This window comes from Astatotilapia calliptera, chromosome 18 (assembly GCF_900246225.1).
Source record: "Astatotilapia calliptera chromosome 18, fAstCal1.2, whole genome shotgun sequence".
In the NCBI taxonomy this organism is placed as follows: Eukaryota; Metazoa; Chordata; class Actinopteri; order Cichliformes; family Cichlidae; genus Astatotilapia; species Astatotilapia calliptera.
In genome coordinates this window covers 12,839,866-12,856,563 of record NC_039319.1, presented here as the reverse complement: position 1 = coordinate 12,856,563, position 16,698 = coordinate 12,839,866, and the positions used below count along the sequence as shown (strand labels likewise).

The 16,698-nt window shown below is 38.6% G+C and overlaps 1 protein-coding gene across 1 annotated transcript; it reads left to right on the top strand.

The window, feature by feature from the left end:
* The first annotated feature begins 3,312 nt into the window (after positions 1-3,312).
* On the top strand, positions 3,313-10,972 carry LOC113010850 (uncharacterized). Its single transcript, XM_026150076.1, has 5 exons — positions 3,313-3,454; positions 5,755-6,093; positions 7,081-7,206; positions 9,179-9,511; positions 10,164-10,972. The coding sequence occupies exons 1-5, from the start codon at positions 3,418-3,420 to the stop codon at positions 10,232-10,234; spliced, it is 906 nt and encodes a 301-aa protein (XP_026005861.1). The 5' UTR covers positions 3,313-3,417; the 3' UTR covers positions 10,235-10,972.
* The last annotated feature ends 5,726 nt before the right edge of the window (positions 10,973-16,698 follow it).

Sequence of the window (16,698 nt, the reverse complement as noted above, 5' to 3'; positions counted from 1 at the left end):
CACACACAGGACCAGGAAGAAGAAGATGGGAAACTCCACAGCGGAAGAACTCAACTGACCATCTTCTTCAAACAAGAAACTGTTGTGTCACTCTCACGGTTTTTTAGGTACTTATCAATTATTTGGGAGAATGAGGAGAACACAATAACACAATAAATAGTAGATATAAAAAATTTTGACTATAAAAACATTCACAGAAACCCAACTGTAAACTAGAAGGTCAGTGTTTGCACAGCACAACCTGCAGCTGAATCCAGTGCCACCTAATAACTTTAATTCTACTGTGAACACCCAGCATATATTTTGAAGGTTGCTGCTCAGTAAATGTTAAAAACAAGCCTCTACTGGTTGAATGAGTCATGGTTTCAACAAATGCAGACATTTCAGTATTCAGTATAAAACTGGAAAGAAAAAGTGTTTATGAAGTGTAGTGGGAATAAAGAATGACTCCTAATAACACGTCTGTGTCATTGTGACCCTGTTTTCTGTAAGTGTGATCACGGAACTGAAAGAGGCAACTTTTAACCCACCGTTAAACACTCGACTGAAACTATGAAGGAGAAAATAAGGGACTTTTAATGAACTGACTCCATATCAGTATACGTTTATTCATATTTAAATGTTAAATATAGAATAGAATAGAATAGAATAGAATAGAATAGAATAGACCTTTATTGTCATTGTACATGTACAATGAAATTATGGGTGATCCAAGCCAGCTGTGCAGGAATAAATAACAAAGAGGAGAAATACATACGATAAAGATGTATTTCTGTATGTAAGTAAATGTATGGTTAGTGAAGACCTGGAAACTGTGTAAGGAAAGGAATAGCATTCAACACAATCAGAACAGAGTGCTGCACATGCAATAACTAACTGTAACAACTGTGGAGGAAGCCACATGGCAAAAAGAGATAAATGCCCAGCATATGGCAGTAATGTCATAAATGCAAAAAATGGAATCACTTCCAGAAATGCTGCAAGTCATCACAAACAAGGGGATTTAAAAAGAGATCTGTAAACAGTGTTGAGATGCAAGCGCCCAGCAGTGATGAGGAAATGTTCTTTGTGAATGGGGTCAATGTAGACTCTGTGAACCCCTGTTTTCTGTATAGGAATGACATATTCACCGCTGTGCATATTAATAGAAAACCAATAGAGCGGCGCTAAATGTAATGACATTCCAGCCGTTCTTTTTGTACAACTGAAACAAGATGGAAAACTCCTGCCATCACAGAAAACCAAACTGGAGGCATATGGAGGTGAGGAAATCAAACAGCTGGCACAGCTGGCACAGCTAAACGCTCGTGTCACTCTGAAGACAAGGAATACCCTCTGCAATTCTTTGTAGTGGATCAAGATGTACAACCTCTACTCTAAAATTCAGATGACATTACACTGCATTGATCAAAGAGATTTAAATAAAGCTCTGAAACGCCTGCATCACCCTATGCGTACCATAGAGGCAGTGGGCGCACAAATGCCTAACTTCACAGTCTTTTCTGTCCTGGATGTGAAATGCTCCTCTTGGCAGATAACGCTTGACTTCAAGTCATCCATGCTCACAACTTTCAACTCTCCATTTTCTGCTTTCTCAGAATGCCATATGGAATCAACTCAGCCAGTGAGGTGTTCCAGAGTGCAGTAGAGCAGATCTTTGCTGGATACCCCTGTGCTGTCATCGTCGACGACATAATCACTGGTGGAAGAGATATGAAAGAGCATTAACAGAATCTCAGAATGGTACTCAACCGTGCGAGGGAAGTCAAACTGGGACTTAACCCCCTAAAGTGCAAATCCTACTCAAAGAAGCCTGTTATGTTGGACGTGTTTTCACAGGCAAAGGCTTAAAGCCTGATCCAGTGAAGACCAAAGCAATTAATGAGATGCCCACACATTAGAAAACGTCACAGCTCCAAATCTAAACTGATCATCAGTCACAATCCTAAACAAGCCCATACAGTCAGCTCCAGCCAGACTGCAGCGTATGATGCTGAGACTGCAAAGGTACAACTTCCAGATGGTTTTAAAAAAAAGGCTTGTAGATGGCTGAACAGTCCTCTCAGCTGGCTGGCAGTTCTTACATTAGATGATCTGGGAGAGTTTGCAAGCCAAAACTCCACGTATGAACACTAAGGCGTAGAGAATGGACTGTTTAAAAAAGCTATTGCTATTCGTGGAAACTACATGTAACTTGATGATGACAAAGTGAAATGCTGATTATGTTCTTACCAGTGAAAGAGTTTCAGGTTTGAAGTGAATGATTATTTTCAAGCTATAATGCTATAAACTAGAATCTATTGTTAATGCATTATGCTGAAGATGTCGTTAGTCATACAGTCCAAAGCTAAAGAAAGAACATCTCACCAGTGTTATTGTAAAACGGGGGTTTCCCATATCTGTTCGAAGCAAATAGTGCACTGCGCATGCACCAGTAAAAATGTCTAAGACGGGACTGTGCCGGTGTTGTGCCAAAAAGTGATTGTCTGCCAAAAACTGATTTCCAGTGTTTCTGTGTATTTTTTATGTGTAATATCTTTACGTATGTTCGTAAATAGACTTCGGTGAACAGGGGATACAAAGGGGTTACATAAAGAATTAAAAAATTATCTGTTTTTGAAGTATCTTTACAACTTGTACTTACATTATAACCAATCCGGTCCTTTATCCCCACTTAAAATATTTTTACAGAACTATTGTAATATTTGCTGCCATTTCTGCTGTCCTGTTGGGCAACTTACTCTTACAAAATACATTTTTAATGTTAATGAGATTTTTTTTACTGCATAAATAAAGGTTATATAAAAGTCGCTGCCAAAAACTGATTGCGGCTTGTATCTTGCTACACGAATGTTGTTTGTGGCTCAAGATGACTTTATGTCATCCATAAGGGATGCATTTGACATATGTTTAACATATTATAGCCCAACAAGTTACTTATAGCACTTTAAATATGAGCAATCGCTTTTTGGCAAATACCGGAAATCAGTTTTTGGCAGACAATCACTTTTTGGCACAACACCGGGTCCCCAGCCATGAGTCAAGCTGTTTGCATGTAATGTCTCTTCAGTTACAGCAAATGCTTACAAAGAATCACGAATCCAGCGTCTTTACTAAAGATCAAACAGTTAGAATAACAATACTAAGAATCGGTCAAATATAATGATGCGGTGAATTCACTGCTTTATAAAAGCCCAGAACATTCTTTAGTGAAATTACTTAATACATAATTTAAAAACTGTATTGTATTGTGAAAGCATCAGACTTCCGGTTCAACCGAAAGTAAAGGTGGATTCATTGTGGGAAGGGCGATAAACTAGTGCAAGGTGAAGGAGGTCTGTTCATCTGTTTTCTTCCTCTCGGTCACTTTAATCTGGTCCTTCGGTCAGTCAGATTAAACTGGAGTCGTCCAGGAGGATGAGGATAACCGTGGTGCTTGTCTCCCTCCTGCTCGGTAACATCACCTTTATTCCTCTTTCTGTTTCTGTCAGTTTGATCAGTCAACAGTTGAAATACTCACTTGGCGCACACACGCACCGAGTGTGGCGATTCTTCACGTCCAGTTCACGTTATTTCACCACAGTAACAACTTAAGATTACTCAGATATAACTTGTTAAAATGCCAGTATGAAGTTAAGAACATGAAGTCGTCTGTGTGAGCATCTGTATCAGTTCTTAATCGCTGCTTTCGGCTCCCTCCCGTGTGCGTGTTTTCTTACGTTTTTCATTCTTTCCTCATTACCTCTCTGTCTCTCTGTCATCCCTCTCCCTCACTTACAGTTGGGTAAATATTTAAATTCCACCGCTTTTCACAGAGATATCAACACAGATATAACTGATAGCTCAGGTGGAAGCAGGACTGCTCTGCGTTCAAATATGGGTTGATTACTTGCGCAGAGTGCAGAAGAACAAAACATGATCTGCGTCGGACACATCCGCATTACACAGTAACTGTGTCATTTGGGTAAATACGCACATGCCAATGTACCGGTATTGTGCAGTGTCATACTGGGTATTTATTAAAGTCGGTAGCCTATTAAAATCCTGCCAGTCCACTGCTTGACTGCGTGCCTGCATTTTGTACTGGGTTTCCCCTGCCGCTGTGAAACTGGCGACCCCAGGTCATCAATAAGCATCAATGCTGTTGAAACCTGTCCTACTGAATTGTACTTTGCTTCTCTTACTTGACAGATGATGATGATGTACATGCAGTGACACATTTATTAGACTACTTGAAAATATATTTCATTAAATTACAATGCATGTGGAACATTATGATATTAGGCAGAAGACTTGGTCCTGAACAGACTGTGTTCTCTATATGGTAAATGGCCTGCATTTGTATAGCGCTTTTCTAGTCCATAGGACCCCAAAGCGCTTTACACTACATTCAGTCATTCACCCATTCACACACACATTCACACACTGGCAATGGCAAGCTACATTGTAGCCACAGCTGCCCTGGGGCGCACTGACAGAGGCGAGGCTGCCGGACACAGGCGCCACCAGGCCCTCTGACCACCACCAGTAGGCAAACATGGGGTTAGTATCTTGCCCAAGGATATTTGACATGCAGCCAGGATGCAGCCTGGGATCGAACCACCGACCTTCTGATTAGTGGCTGACCTGCTCTGCCACCTGAGCTATATGCCAGTATAAAGCATAGCATTAGTTTATTAATGTTTATTAAATTAATTGTATTTATATTTATAATCAATAACTAACATTTCTGTTCATCTAAAGGTCACAAAAGAAAATGCATGAACATCAGAGAATCGCTGTATATTGACTAATAGTACTTACTGTTATGTCACGCTGCGGCTCTGAGGCAGGAAATTTCCTTATTTTACTCGATTTACACACCTGTGCTCCTCCTGCATGTTTTTACATGTGCTGACAGAGTTTTCATACTGTGTGTATACCTCTGAGGATTTATACTATAGTTATATTGAATAAGTGACATTGTCATGGTCCTCCATCTTTGAGTTATGGACCTAAGAGTTCTGTTTGTTGGTGTCTAATTCCTGCTTGATTCATAGTTAGTATATTGTTATGTTTTTTCAGTTTTGTTTTTAGAAGATATTTTCTAGCTTATTTCTATAGGTTCTGTCTTAGTTTTGTAATCTAGTTTTGCAATTCTGGCTCAGTTCAGCTGTGTCTACTTTTCCACTTGTTTTTTAAACATTAAAATAATTCATTTAAATTCTGTTTATATACCACTAGTTCAGAACAACAGTCATGTCAAGGAGCTTAATATTGTAAAGAACCTACAGTATTAGAATCAAAACCTCAACAGTCAGATGATCCCCTATGACCAGCACTTGGTGACTGTGTGAAGGAAGAAAAACAACAACAAAAAAGGGAGAGAAAAGACAAGGGTAATGACATCCTGTAGTGGTGTATAAATGCACGGGGAATGAAAATAATGGGAAAGGAGGAAAAATGCATCATGGGAAGCCTCCAGCAGCCTGACCTCATAACTAAGGAATGAATCAGTGTCACCTGATCCACCCCTAACTATGACAAAACTCAGATCTGCTTTCAGAAACTGTTTTTTAGCCTCAGGAACTCAGGACAGAAGTTCACCCACTACCGTTTTCATTTTGTAGTTTCTTAAATTTCAGAATAGAAACAGGAAAGCTGGACTTTCTTTTCATGTGTTTGCACAATTGAGCTACAGATAATTCTACACCGGCTCACATTGTTTGTTTAATATGGAACTCAGACTGATTTAACCTCTTTCTGCGTCCTCAGTTTCCCAGTATGCCTCAGGAGTCGAGGTGTATGAGGGGGAGGAGTCTGTCCTTCTGCTCTGCCAGCTTCCCGTTCCAGCTGAAGAGGGTGTAGTTGTGTGGGGACGCGATGACCTGAATCCTTCAATCATCCATGTTCGCACAGAGGAAGGTGATTATCTTACAGAGCAAAATAAACAATACGTCAACAGAACATCCATTCAAAAGGACGCCCTGAAGACCGGAGACCTCAGCCTCACTCTGAGAAAACCTACATTCTCTGACAGTGGACTCTACACCTGCACCGTACGCAAGGTTGGAGAAAAACAGAACCAGACTGAAGTGCAACTAAAGGTCAAAGGTCAGTGCTGTAGATTCCCCTTAGAGAGTGACCAGAGAGAAAAGTGACCATTCAACATTACAAAGATGAAAGGCTTTCAGGAACAGTCAACATAACCAGAGAAGATCAAAGGCTACGTTCACACTGCAGGTCTTAATGCTCAATTCCAATTTTTTGATCAAATCCGATTTTTTTGTCTGGTTGTTTACACTACAAATAAAATGTGACAGCAAACGCACTCTAGTGTGAACCATTCACGGTCCTCAAAGCGCAAAAGAAGATGTCACACACAACGCGCTCTGTTTAGACCCAGACCAAACAGTATTGTTTGACTGATGACACTTAATATAAAGACTTGTTTCGGACTTTAGGTTTCCCAATTTTGCTTTAAGTAATAAAGTTATTTTGTTATTTACATATGGCCTAATAATGATCCTTATTGCTGTTTTAGAGAGGAGCGGTGCTTCAAAGGATAGTTGCAGATTTCTGTCAGAATCTGCAGATTAAATAGCCAGGCGCTGATAATTGGCGTCTGTCTTGTGTCAGTGATGTAAAAGGCGGATTTAATGCGACATGACCGTTCAAACAGCAGTCGCTTTCGAAAACATCAGATATGTATCCGGATTCAGTACCACATACGAAAGTGACCCAGATCGGATTTGAAAATATCGGATTTGTGCCGTTCAAACTGTCATACCATGATCGGATATGGGTCGCATAGGGTCAAAAAAGTCGAATTTGATGCGCTTTCGCCTGCAGTGTGAACGTAGCCAAGGTCAGACTTCTGTTTAAAAAGGATAAACCAACATATAACTGTGATTTCATCAGCAGAAATCATTATAAAAACAATCAAAATAAGATTTAAAAATCTTAAATCCATTTGAAGCAGAGGTCATACTAGAATTCATTTCAATTAGCATGGTTATTATCAGTGAATTCATATTAATTATTAATGAATTCTTCAAAACATTCAGCATCATGTTCAGGTTGTGTTTGTGTTCATTACAGAGCGTCCTCCTCCTCCTCCAATCTGGCCCAAAGTTCTCCCAGCGGTCCTGGTTCCAGTGCTTGTCCTGGCTATTGGCATTAGTATTTTCATGTGTCTTGTATATCAAAGGATGAAGAAAACAGCAGGTGGGTGTAGTAGTGTGTGAGTGGGTGGGTGGCCCTTTATAGATCACTATAGTAACAAATGCTGAATACCTGGCCTGCTCCTAAAGGAGCGGTGCTTACAGTTTCAGTTTTACATTTGATGTCACTGAGCAAAGTTTCTACAGAAGCCCCAGCTACTACATGTTCTGACTGGATATAAAAAATAAGATGAAATGTTTTCTATTTTCCCCAGAAATACTTTTGGAGAATTATTATTGATAACTTGACAGAGTAAACCTATAACACACCTGTCTCTGTTGGACAGGTGTGTTATAAAAATGTGTGGTATGAATCTGTATCTGTCCTTCTGGCAGCAGAGCTGAATCAGCCTGAGCAGCGGTGTGTGGTGACACTTATAGGAAGACTGCCAGAAATGATGCTTTCTGCACTTCTTCTTGGCTGCAGAATTATAAAATGCTATTAACTTTATAGTTGTCATGTAATTATTTATTTAATTTTGATTTATTTAAAACCATTTCTAACAATAAAACACCATGAAAACACCCCAATACACATAAAATTGTATAAAAAGGACGTCAATTATCAAAAGTAAATGTACTATGGCTTAAACTCTGTACATCGTGGAAATAAGTGATTCCTAATAGATGTTTTTTCGAAAGCTGGAGCCTGCATCTGTTCAACTTACCAGTTTTATTAAACAGTGTTGCCGAGATGGTAACAGAGAAGTGAAAGAGCCAGGTTGCCTCAAACACTTCTCCTCCATCAGGCTCCCCGCAAAGACCCAAAACATGCGTGTGCAATCAACCAGAAAAAAGCTACTGACCTCTCAGTGCCATTAAATCACATTTCTCTCAATGAAGACCCCAATGCAGGATTTAAACCTCATGTCAAAAGAACAAAAAGAAAGGTATTGTAACCTTTATTAAAGTCAAATTCAAAGAGCATTGAAATCCAAAAAGCCAAAAGAAGTCCAAAAGAACACGAGGGTAAAAAAAAACAATGAACAAAACAAGGATTAGAAACCCGAGGAGGACAATACAGAAACTCTGACAAAAGACAAAGGTATGCTGGAGCTATGTATACATACAGATACAATGAGGACTAAATAGGGTAGAGTGGAAACTCCTGAGTGGAGTTTGTATATTCTTGTTGTGCTATCTGAGTTCTCTGTGTGGATATTCCTGGCATCTCAAACCTGCCAAATGAAAAATTAAAGGCAACCCCTTGTGAGTGAGAGAATATCCAGAAGTAGCTTCGTCTCATTTCTAATGTTTTTAAATTAGTGTTGATGTCTTGTGCAGTTTCCTCTTTATATACCTCTGTGAAACCTCTCAATTATCTTTTGTCTGAATAGTGGAACACAAAATAACTTGACTTAATGACAATTATTCCTCAATCAGTCTCCAAAAGTTGATTCTGTTCATCTGGACGTAGCATATTGTGGGGGAAACGTTTTGTCACTCATCCAAGGGACTTCTTCAGTCTCAGCTGACTGCATGTTTCCCCAATCTTATAAACAGTACATTTGCATAATGACTGAAACCAGCCCACTGAAGGAACAATGGGCTGGGAGGTCAGTTCTTTAATCATAACCATGCAAATTCTCATGACTTGCAGCCATTCCCCAACTCTCTGTGAATGGTACTCATGGCCATTGATCAGTGGCTTTTGGTCAGTGGTTGTTGATCAATGGTCATTATGCAAATGTACTGTTTATAAGATTGGGGAAACCTGCAGTCAGCTGAGACTGAAGAAGTCACTTGGATGAGTGACGAAACGTTTCTCCCACAAAACGCTACGTCCAGATGAACAGAATCAACTTTTGGAGATTTACTTTCCTGGATGATTGAAAATGCATCAAGACATTTCTCAATCCGATTTTTAAAAACATTTTGAACACTGATTTTCGTCTCAACTATACTTCAAATGTTTGTTTTTAATGTGATTTACAGTTTCTGTTTGGCGCAGCTCATGTTCTGCTCTGTTCCCTCAGTCTGCCAGCTCAAAGTTGTTGATGTGACAGAGGGAGCAGACTCTGTCCTGCTACCCTTCATATCCAAAAAACTGAGGAATACGGAGACCGCCAAAGTGGAGTGGAAACATATCCAAGAAGACGAAATGAAGGTCGTGTATGAGAAGGATCGGAAAAGTCAAGACGTACCTGACACAGACCGCACAGAGATGAGGAAAGATCCATGGAACACAGGAAACGCCAGCCTAACTTTGTTAGGTCCTCGCTCTGAAGATGGAGGTGTTTACATATGCACCATGTATGACACGCATGGAAAGGCCCTGAAACAGAAAGTAGTGGCACTCTGGGTCAAAGGTCAGTATTAGAGGATGTGAGCTTGAAAGATCCTGATGATGTCTTAGTGTGTTAACTTGCTTTGTTTCAAAGAAACATCTACAGTCACATTTAAGCATATTACTAAGTTGTCTGTGAAGGTCTGTCTTCACATAAAAAAAACTGAAGAACTGATGAGTTATACAGTAAATGAAAAGCAGTGTGAGAGACAGAAGAATGCAGGCTATCACGAATCTTAGAACCTGTGTAGTAAACTACAAAAGTGCAAAGTGACAGCAGTTGTGAGCTGTGTTGATGCAACAGGCAGTTACATTTGTAGGGAAGAGCACATCAGGTTACAGAATGGGTTACCTCATAGCATTTCAGAATGGTTTGCAGTTGCAATTGTGCAGATTTCCCACTGAAGCATTAATCTCCAGTAACAGTCATGAAGTGGGAAGAGTTTTTTTTTTTGTAGATGAAATCATAGAGAATAAAACTACAGTCCTAAGTAATAACTATATTTAGTACAAAGTAATTGTTTTCAGCAAAGACGTTTTCAGGAAACAGGAAAAACAGCTCTGAATGTGAGTGTTTATTATCCTCTGTCCTTCATACTAACTACACACAGTCACGTGATCTTGGTCTTGGTCAGGACTCTGATCTGACCTGATGCTGTGTTTCTTCTTTACAGAGGGCTGGCTGAAAACCATCAGAAGCTTCTTCCCGTGTGCCAGACAGAACAGACAGAATTATGTCATCTGAATGAAAAGGCAAAGGTGAATCTGTTCACTGTTCAGTCAATGTGATTCATCTCTTGATGAAGCTTTTCCAAATGAAACTCACAGTAATAAGGTCATTACCAAATGAAAAGTCACATTGACAAATATGTAAAACTACTGTGTGTTTGTGAGCTCTCAAATGTCTGTTTCAGTCAGTTTGAACACTTGACACATGCACTGAGCACAACCTGAACTAATATTCAGATCGTCTGTGCACACTTTAAACTAAAGTTCTGCATAGAGAGGTGAGAGCAGTAAAGTGTTTTTTAGTACATTTTTAAATAAAATTTAAGATTTATTTCATTTATTTGGGAATAAAATAGGAAAATTATAAAAATGTTAGCTATCTAACATTTACAAAGGTAAACAGTTACTTTGATGACAGATGTATGTACTAATTGATACTGTAGTATTTAACTATTTTAACTTTGATTTCAATTTACTGAAGGTTACCTGTGGGGTTCAACAGGGTTCAGTGCTGGACCCCAAACAGTTTATACTGGACATGCATGAATCGTATCTAAATTACTACAACTTTATTTGCTGTAATGTATCATCAGTTATAGTCATTTACTTTTCTCTGGGAAAAGTTTAGAACAGTGCCTGAATGCAGTGGAAAAAAAAATGTTGCGACAGATACATCATCACTAAATGACAGCAAAATAAAATGTATAATAATTAGTAACTAGTCAAAAGTAGCTGTTATAAATTATTAAGAGTGTGTACCACTATGTAAGTTTTAAAAACATGGTGCTAAAAAATATGAAAGTGAATCAAAACTTTCATTGTTTATAAAAAAAAGAATATTTTTGTGTGTTTATTTCTGTATGTTTATTGTTATTTATTCTTTCAAAATTATTTTACTTTTTTTTTACTATGTTTCCTTTGGTCTTAGTTTCGTTTATTTAGAATATACTGCATGTGAAAAGTGTAGTTGGAACATGCTATAGCTTCAGCTTTCAGCTCTAAGACTAAAATCTCCAGTTCAGTTCATTTTTTGTCATTTATTTATTGTTATAGCATCTCTTGGTTGTTTTTGTTATTTTTTGACTTTGGTTTTGTTTTCTTAGAAAAAAAGATGTATTTTAGGGTTAGTTAGGGTACTCTGCGTATAACAGATGTTTGAAGCTGTTCTGGAGTTTCAGAGCTGTTGTAGATCATACATAAAATATGCTTGTGTGTGTTCAGACTGTTTGTCAATGGGGAGACTCTCAGGGAAACATGCAAATTGGACTCTGCTTTCTATAGAGAGTCCAATTTGTATGTCCAATTTGTGCAACTCCTGAAACTCAGGACTGTTGCGCTGTTGCACTGTGCTGTTGTGGATCTAGAGAAAACATGTGCTAACTGAGGAAATAATGAATGAGGAAGTAAGGAGTGGCAGAAAAGTATGTGCCTGTCTGAGCCTGCAAAACACTGAATTTGAAACCAGGGTTGTACCTTTATCTGTTGTCATGAACAATGCAGTGCTCTCTGCCGATGCTCGCACGCATTAGGTCTTGGTGTGGATTTTATTGTCATTCCTTGAAAAGAGAACTGGTAGAGTTCCTTCTTTCATTTGTCAGCAGTCACAACAAAGTAACTAAAAGTGCCTATTACAAGTATTTTTTGTAGAGCTGAAGTTGTCCCTGTTGATTCTGATTATTTGTGCCATAACAGTGGTATAAACAGGAAATTATTGAAACCAACTCTGTGAATTCAATGAGAGGAACTGTTACAGAAAAAAACAATAACAATGTAATGTTGACTCTATCTCACCTTTCTTTAATCCTAAATCTGCTCATCCTCACTTACTAGCTATCTTTTTACGTTAACATCAGCTGTGGCATGATACTTAAACTGAAACAGTAACGTGTATCCCAGACATTGACAGATCCCATGTTGTGCACAGTGTATTCCATTTTTAAGGGAATATCTTTTGAGGACAACCAAACTGTATTACCAGAGTCATAGGTACAGGCCATGATCGTAAGGTGATGTTTGCTTTGGTCTGCAGTCCTGAGTAGAGCTATTCAAGTATCAACACTACTGGTCTATGGTAGTGTTGAAGATGATGCTGCACTTGGGAATCCCATTTACTAGTTACACTCTGATTAGTTTAGACAGTGATTGAAAAAAGGCACAAGAATATGGAATTTTACAAAAAAACTGTGAAAACCGCACTCCTGTCCCTGCATCAGATGCATCTAGTTCTTCATTAAATTCACATGGGCTCTTGTTGACCTTTAAGTAAAAATATGTAACACAACACTGCAAAAGTGCTTGCGGTAATGGCGTCGGAACCGGGACCAGGACATTGATTTTTCATGCAACGTGCATGGTGTGTATTGTGCTCTTATTGGTTTTCAGCTAATAGCTCCTTGAGAATAACATTTTAGGTGCAAAAAATATTTTATGTCAGTCCAGTTGTATTGTTAGTTTTTGTAATATAGATTCAGAAATGGGAACAAATTGTGTACTTTTGCAACATGCTGCCATTGTAGTAAAGTGCCTAAAGATACAGATTTGCTAAGTTGATTCATAGGTTAGTGTTAAGTGGCTTAACAAACAAACAAACGAAAAACATAATTCTGAAAGCGGTCAGGTACAATAACTGGATTGAAAGTGCAGGAAAATGCCAATATAAGGCCATGCATTCATTTCCAAGGCAATGAAAGAGCTTCACAGAGCCTAGAGAAGTATTGCTCCAAACTACTTTATAAAACTATACGACAGTCTTTCTCCTGGGTAGCAAAATATGAAGAAATAAGTGTGATTTAAGACTCTAGCACAATGTTTATTTACAACAATCTCTATATACTCTTTTAATACAGAATATCCTCAACTGTACAAGTTATCTTTTGTACGAAATGTTCTGATTGTACTCTGTGACGATAGTGGGTAAATCATTTCTGTTTGTACTTCTTCTTGGTCAAAAGCCTTTCTGACTCTGTATTACTCTGTATTGATTGACCCCTTTGCAAAGGAAAATAAAACCTCACAAAGACAACTTGTTTGTGCGCATTTCAATTTATTTTAGATTTCCTGAACAAGGTTAAGATTTTCCTTCACCTTTAATACCTATTACTACATAACTAATATAACTATTACCTCAACTCAGGACTGCCAATTGAATATGAGTTCCTATTGATATGAATTCCCATTGTTTAAACATCAGCACAAAAACCTAAGCCTTGACCTGAGTCTTTTTCCAAAATTCAGCAACAGTGCCACACGTCGCTGTCGCCGAGTGAGCACACGTGAGCCGTTATGCATTTATACAGCAGTATTTCACATACCATTGACAGACAGAAGAAGTAGTAGTTCCTACCAACTTTTTAGACACTCCCAACTTTTTAAAACATCAACATTTTAATATGAGAATCAATTCTAGAACATAAATATCTGGTATAGGAGGAAGTGATATTTCAGTATTAATCCGCACACCACTGCCAATCAGAGAGATGGGATAGCTAATCTGTTAGCAAGTGTAGGAGCTAATCCGGTAGTTAATCTAAAAGCCAGTTCATTTGCCAATTCAAAAAAAAAAGATTTTAGAAAATCTGTTATTTAATTGGTAATTTGAAAATGTTGTTGTATGAAATTAGGTTTTTATTCAGGGTAGTTAATTTACTATTTAGCAATAATAGGTACAGATATTTCATTTTGAAATACTTATTTGTTTGTTGTTTATAGTTTTAATTAAATTATTGTACAACACATTTATTTAGTAATGTTTAAATAAATAACATAATTAAAACATAAATTCTTAAATGAATTCAAAAGTCATTATTGAGATACAAAGTTTTTATTTTGATGCGGTAGGTATTAGTGGTGCAACGGATCACGGTTGGTCCGAAATCCGAACCGATCCCACTCCACGGTTCGATCCAAATTCGAAAAAGAAAAAAAAAGTATGTGTATGGTGCACGTGGTCAGTCTGTCAAGCAATAGTTATGGTCAGCACTAGCGGTCCAAGTGGTGGAGCAGAGGAGTTTGCGGCATTTAAGCAGTCTTTTGCTGCCCAATCCGACCGGGCTAAAGCTATTACAAAAGCTATTGGGGTGTTTAGCTGCAGGCCGTATTCCGTTGTGCAAAACAAGGGGTTTAAACTGTGATGAACGTGCTTGAGCCACGCTATGATATCTCGTTGCGCGTCCACTTCAGTGTGACAAGATCATTGTGAGTCTTGATGGGCCAGATGGATGGGCCCGTGGCTGGATTGGTAAAAGGCAGAGAGCTCCAGTCCGACTCAGACGCCAGCAAGGTGGAGGTGGAGTACTGGTTTGGGCTGGTATCATCAAAGATGAGCTTGTGGGGCCTTTTCGGGTTGAGGATGGAGTCAAGCTCAACTCCCAGTCCTACTGCCAGTTTCTGGAAGACACCTTCTTCAAGCAGTGGTACAGGAAGAAGTCTGCATCCTTCAAGAAAAACATGATTTTCATGCAGGACAATGCTCCATCACACGCATCCAAGTACTCCACAGCGTGGCTGGCAAGAAGGGGTATAAAAGAAGAAAAACTAATGACATGGCTTAGGATTAGAATGAAAAAGGTGTCCAAACAAAAACTTTAAAAGACCTATTGTCCAAGGCCAGTTTATGAAATTACAAGAAAAGAGCCCGGGGATCAAACCAGCGACCTTCCTGTTACAGATACGCTTCCCAACCCCCTGAGCCACGGTCGCATGAATACATAATGGGCTTGGATTTACATCATTATGAATGAAATGTGCTCTATTTGGAAACAGCCGGCCCCCTCCCCTTTCGACGGGTTGTGTGTGAGACTTTAAATCATCAAACTGTAAATTATAATTTTTTTTCAATTGTTATTGATCCCTTTACTCCTGGTCCTAAAGTGTATATTTATTTATATTTATTTTCTTACTCTTCTTATATTTATTGTTTGTGTACTTGCACTGCTGTAACTGGAGCCTCGTCGTCTCGTCTCTCTATATACTGCACTGTATGTAGCGGAGATGACAATAAAGTTTACTTTGACTTCAGCAGCAAGCAGGCGCACCAAGGGCTCTCGCGCTCACTTTTCGCGTATAGAATTAAAAAAAAACCATCGGTGCAAATTATAAGTCTGTATCATGATGTCTGGTGACGTTTTATTTTTATTTTGTTTTATTTTGCGAGTTGGTTATTAGATGCGGCTCCAGCCAGCTAGAGAATCCCCCGCCGCCCCGCCCTCTCCTCCCTGTGCCGCAAGCAGCAGACGCACCTCGCAAACGGAAGGCACCCTTACTCCCAGCAAATGGGCGATAGAAAACCGATCGGTGCCTGTGCCATTGCCAATATGGGCTGGCTGATGTCGGGGCAGCATGAGTACCAGCAATTTTTTTTTTTTTTTTTTTTGCTGATGCCCCACCACGATGCCGCCCCGGTTTTTGACCGCCCGTGTCGGCCGTATCAAAAACCGCTACTGCGCGGAGGATTTGGTGCTTCGCTGAGTGATTAATTTTAACCAAGGTCAATTATAAACACAGAGAGATAAACTATTATGAAGCTAAACTCAAGCTTATCCAGTTCCCATAAAAGAGGCCATATTAACAGCCTACACCAAAATCAAAAATACTGAATATTAAATTAAAATGCATGTGAAATATAGTGAAATATATATAGACAGCTTTATTTTCTAAAAGAAATGAGAAAGAAAAGAAGAAAGGAGAGAGAAAAGAAAGAAAAGACAAGAAAAGAAAAGAAAAAGAAAAAAGAAAAAACGCTACTGCTGCACAGTATCCACTACAAAATCATTAGTGGATCCTTTTTAAAGAAAATTTTCATTATTCTTTACGTTCATGTGAAAGCCAAATTACATTACAAAATTCTTTAGAAATCGCTAATATATACAAAAACGAAAGGAATGAAACTGCTGCAGAACTGATGTTTTTTAGACAAGTCAGGCATTACATGGAAATGTAGCAAAAAACTGATTACACTGGCAGAAATGAACAGCAGAAAACTGATCCCATTGAAGAACTTTGTAAATAAATGCAAAAACATAGTGATATCACTGGTTTCCTGTTGAGCATTAACAACTTTTTCACAGGGGATACTGTCATTTTCAGTGCATGTGCTGTCGATGTCTTGGTTATTTCTGAGTGGAATCAGTCCTGTCACTGTAATATGAATCAAAACTACTGCAGATAAGCTATAATATCTGAATGAATGAACAAAAATAGATACATTCATTTTTGTTGATGATAATTTAGGAACTAATAATATATCCAACAACACAATGGTTGTGTGATGGCAATGAAAACTGCTGCAGAATCAGTATGGAAGTGGCTATTATTATGGAACTTATTTTCTCCCTCACTGCTTTCTCCTTGCAAAGAGCGGTGTTTCCAATTCTGTGGAATGTCGGAATTTATTTTTTATCTTTAAGGTTCATGTATCCCATTATTTTATGTTGCTTCGTGATTTGTGGCACAGATTTGTGTTTTGTCCTTTATTGCATACCA

What these genes read in the sequence shown, in the direction of transcription:
- LOC113010850 (XM_026150076.1), top strand. Translation starts at nt 3,418, where the DNA reads ATGAGGATAACCGTGGTGCTTGTCTCCCTCCTGCTCG. An exon ending in GCTTGTCTCCCTCCTGCTCG is followed by an intron (nt 3,455 to 5,754) that starts GTAACATCACCT and finishes CTGCGTCCTCAG; the next exon opens with TTTCCCAGTATGCCTCAGGA. An exon ending in AGTGGCACTCTGGGTCAAAG is followed by an intron (nt 9,512 to 10,163) that starts GTCAGTATTAGA and finishes TCTTCTTTACAG; the next exon opens with AGGGCTGGCTGAAAACCATC.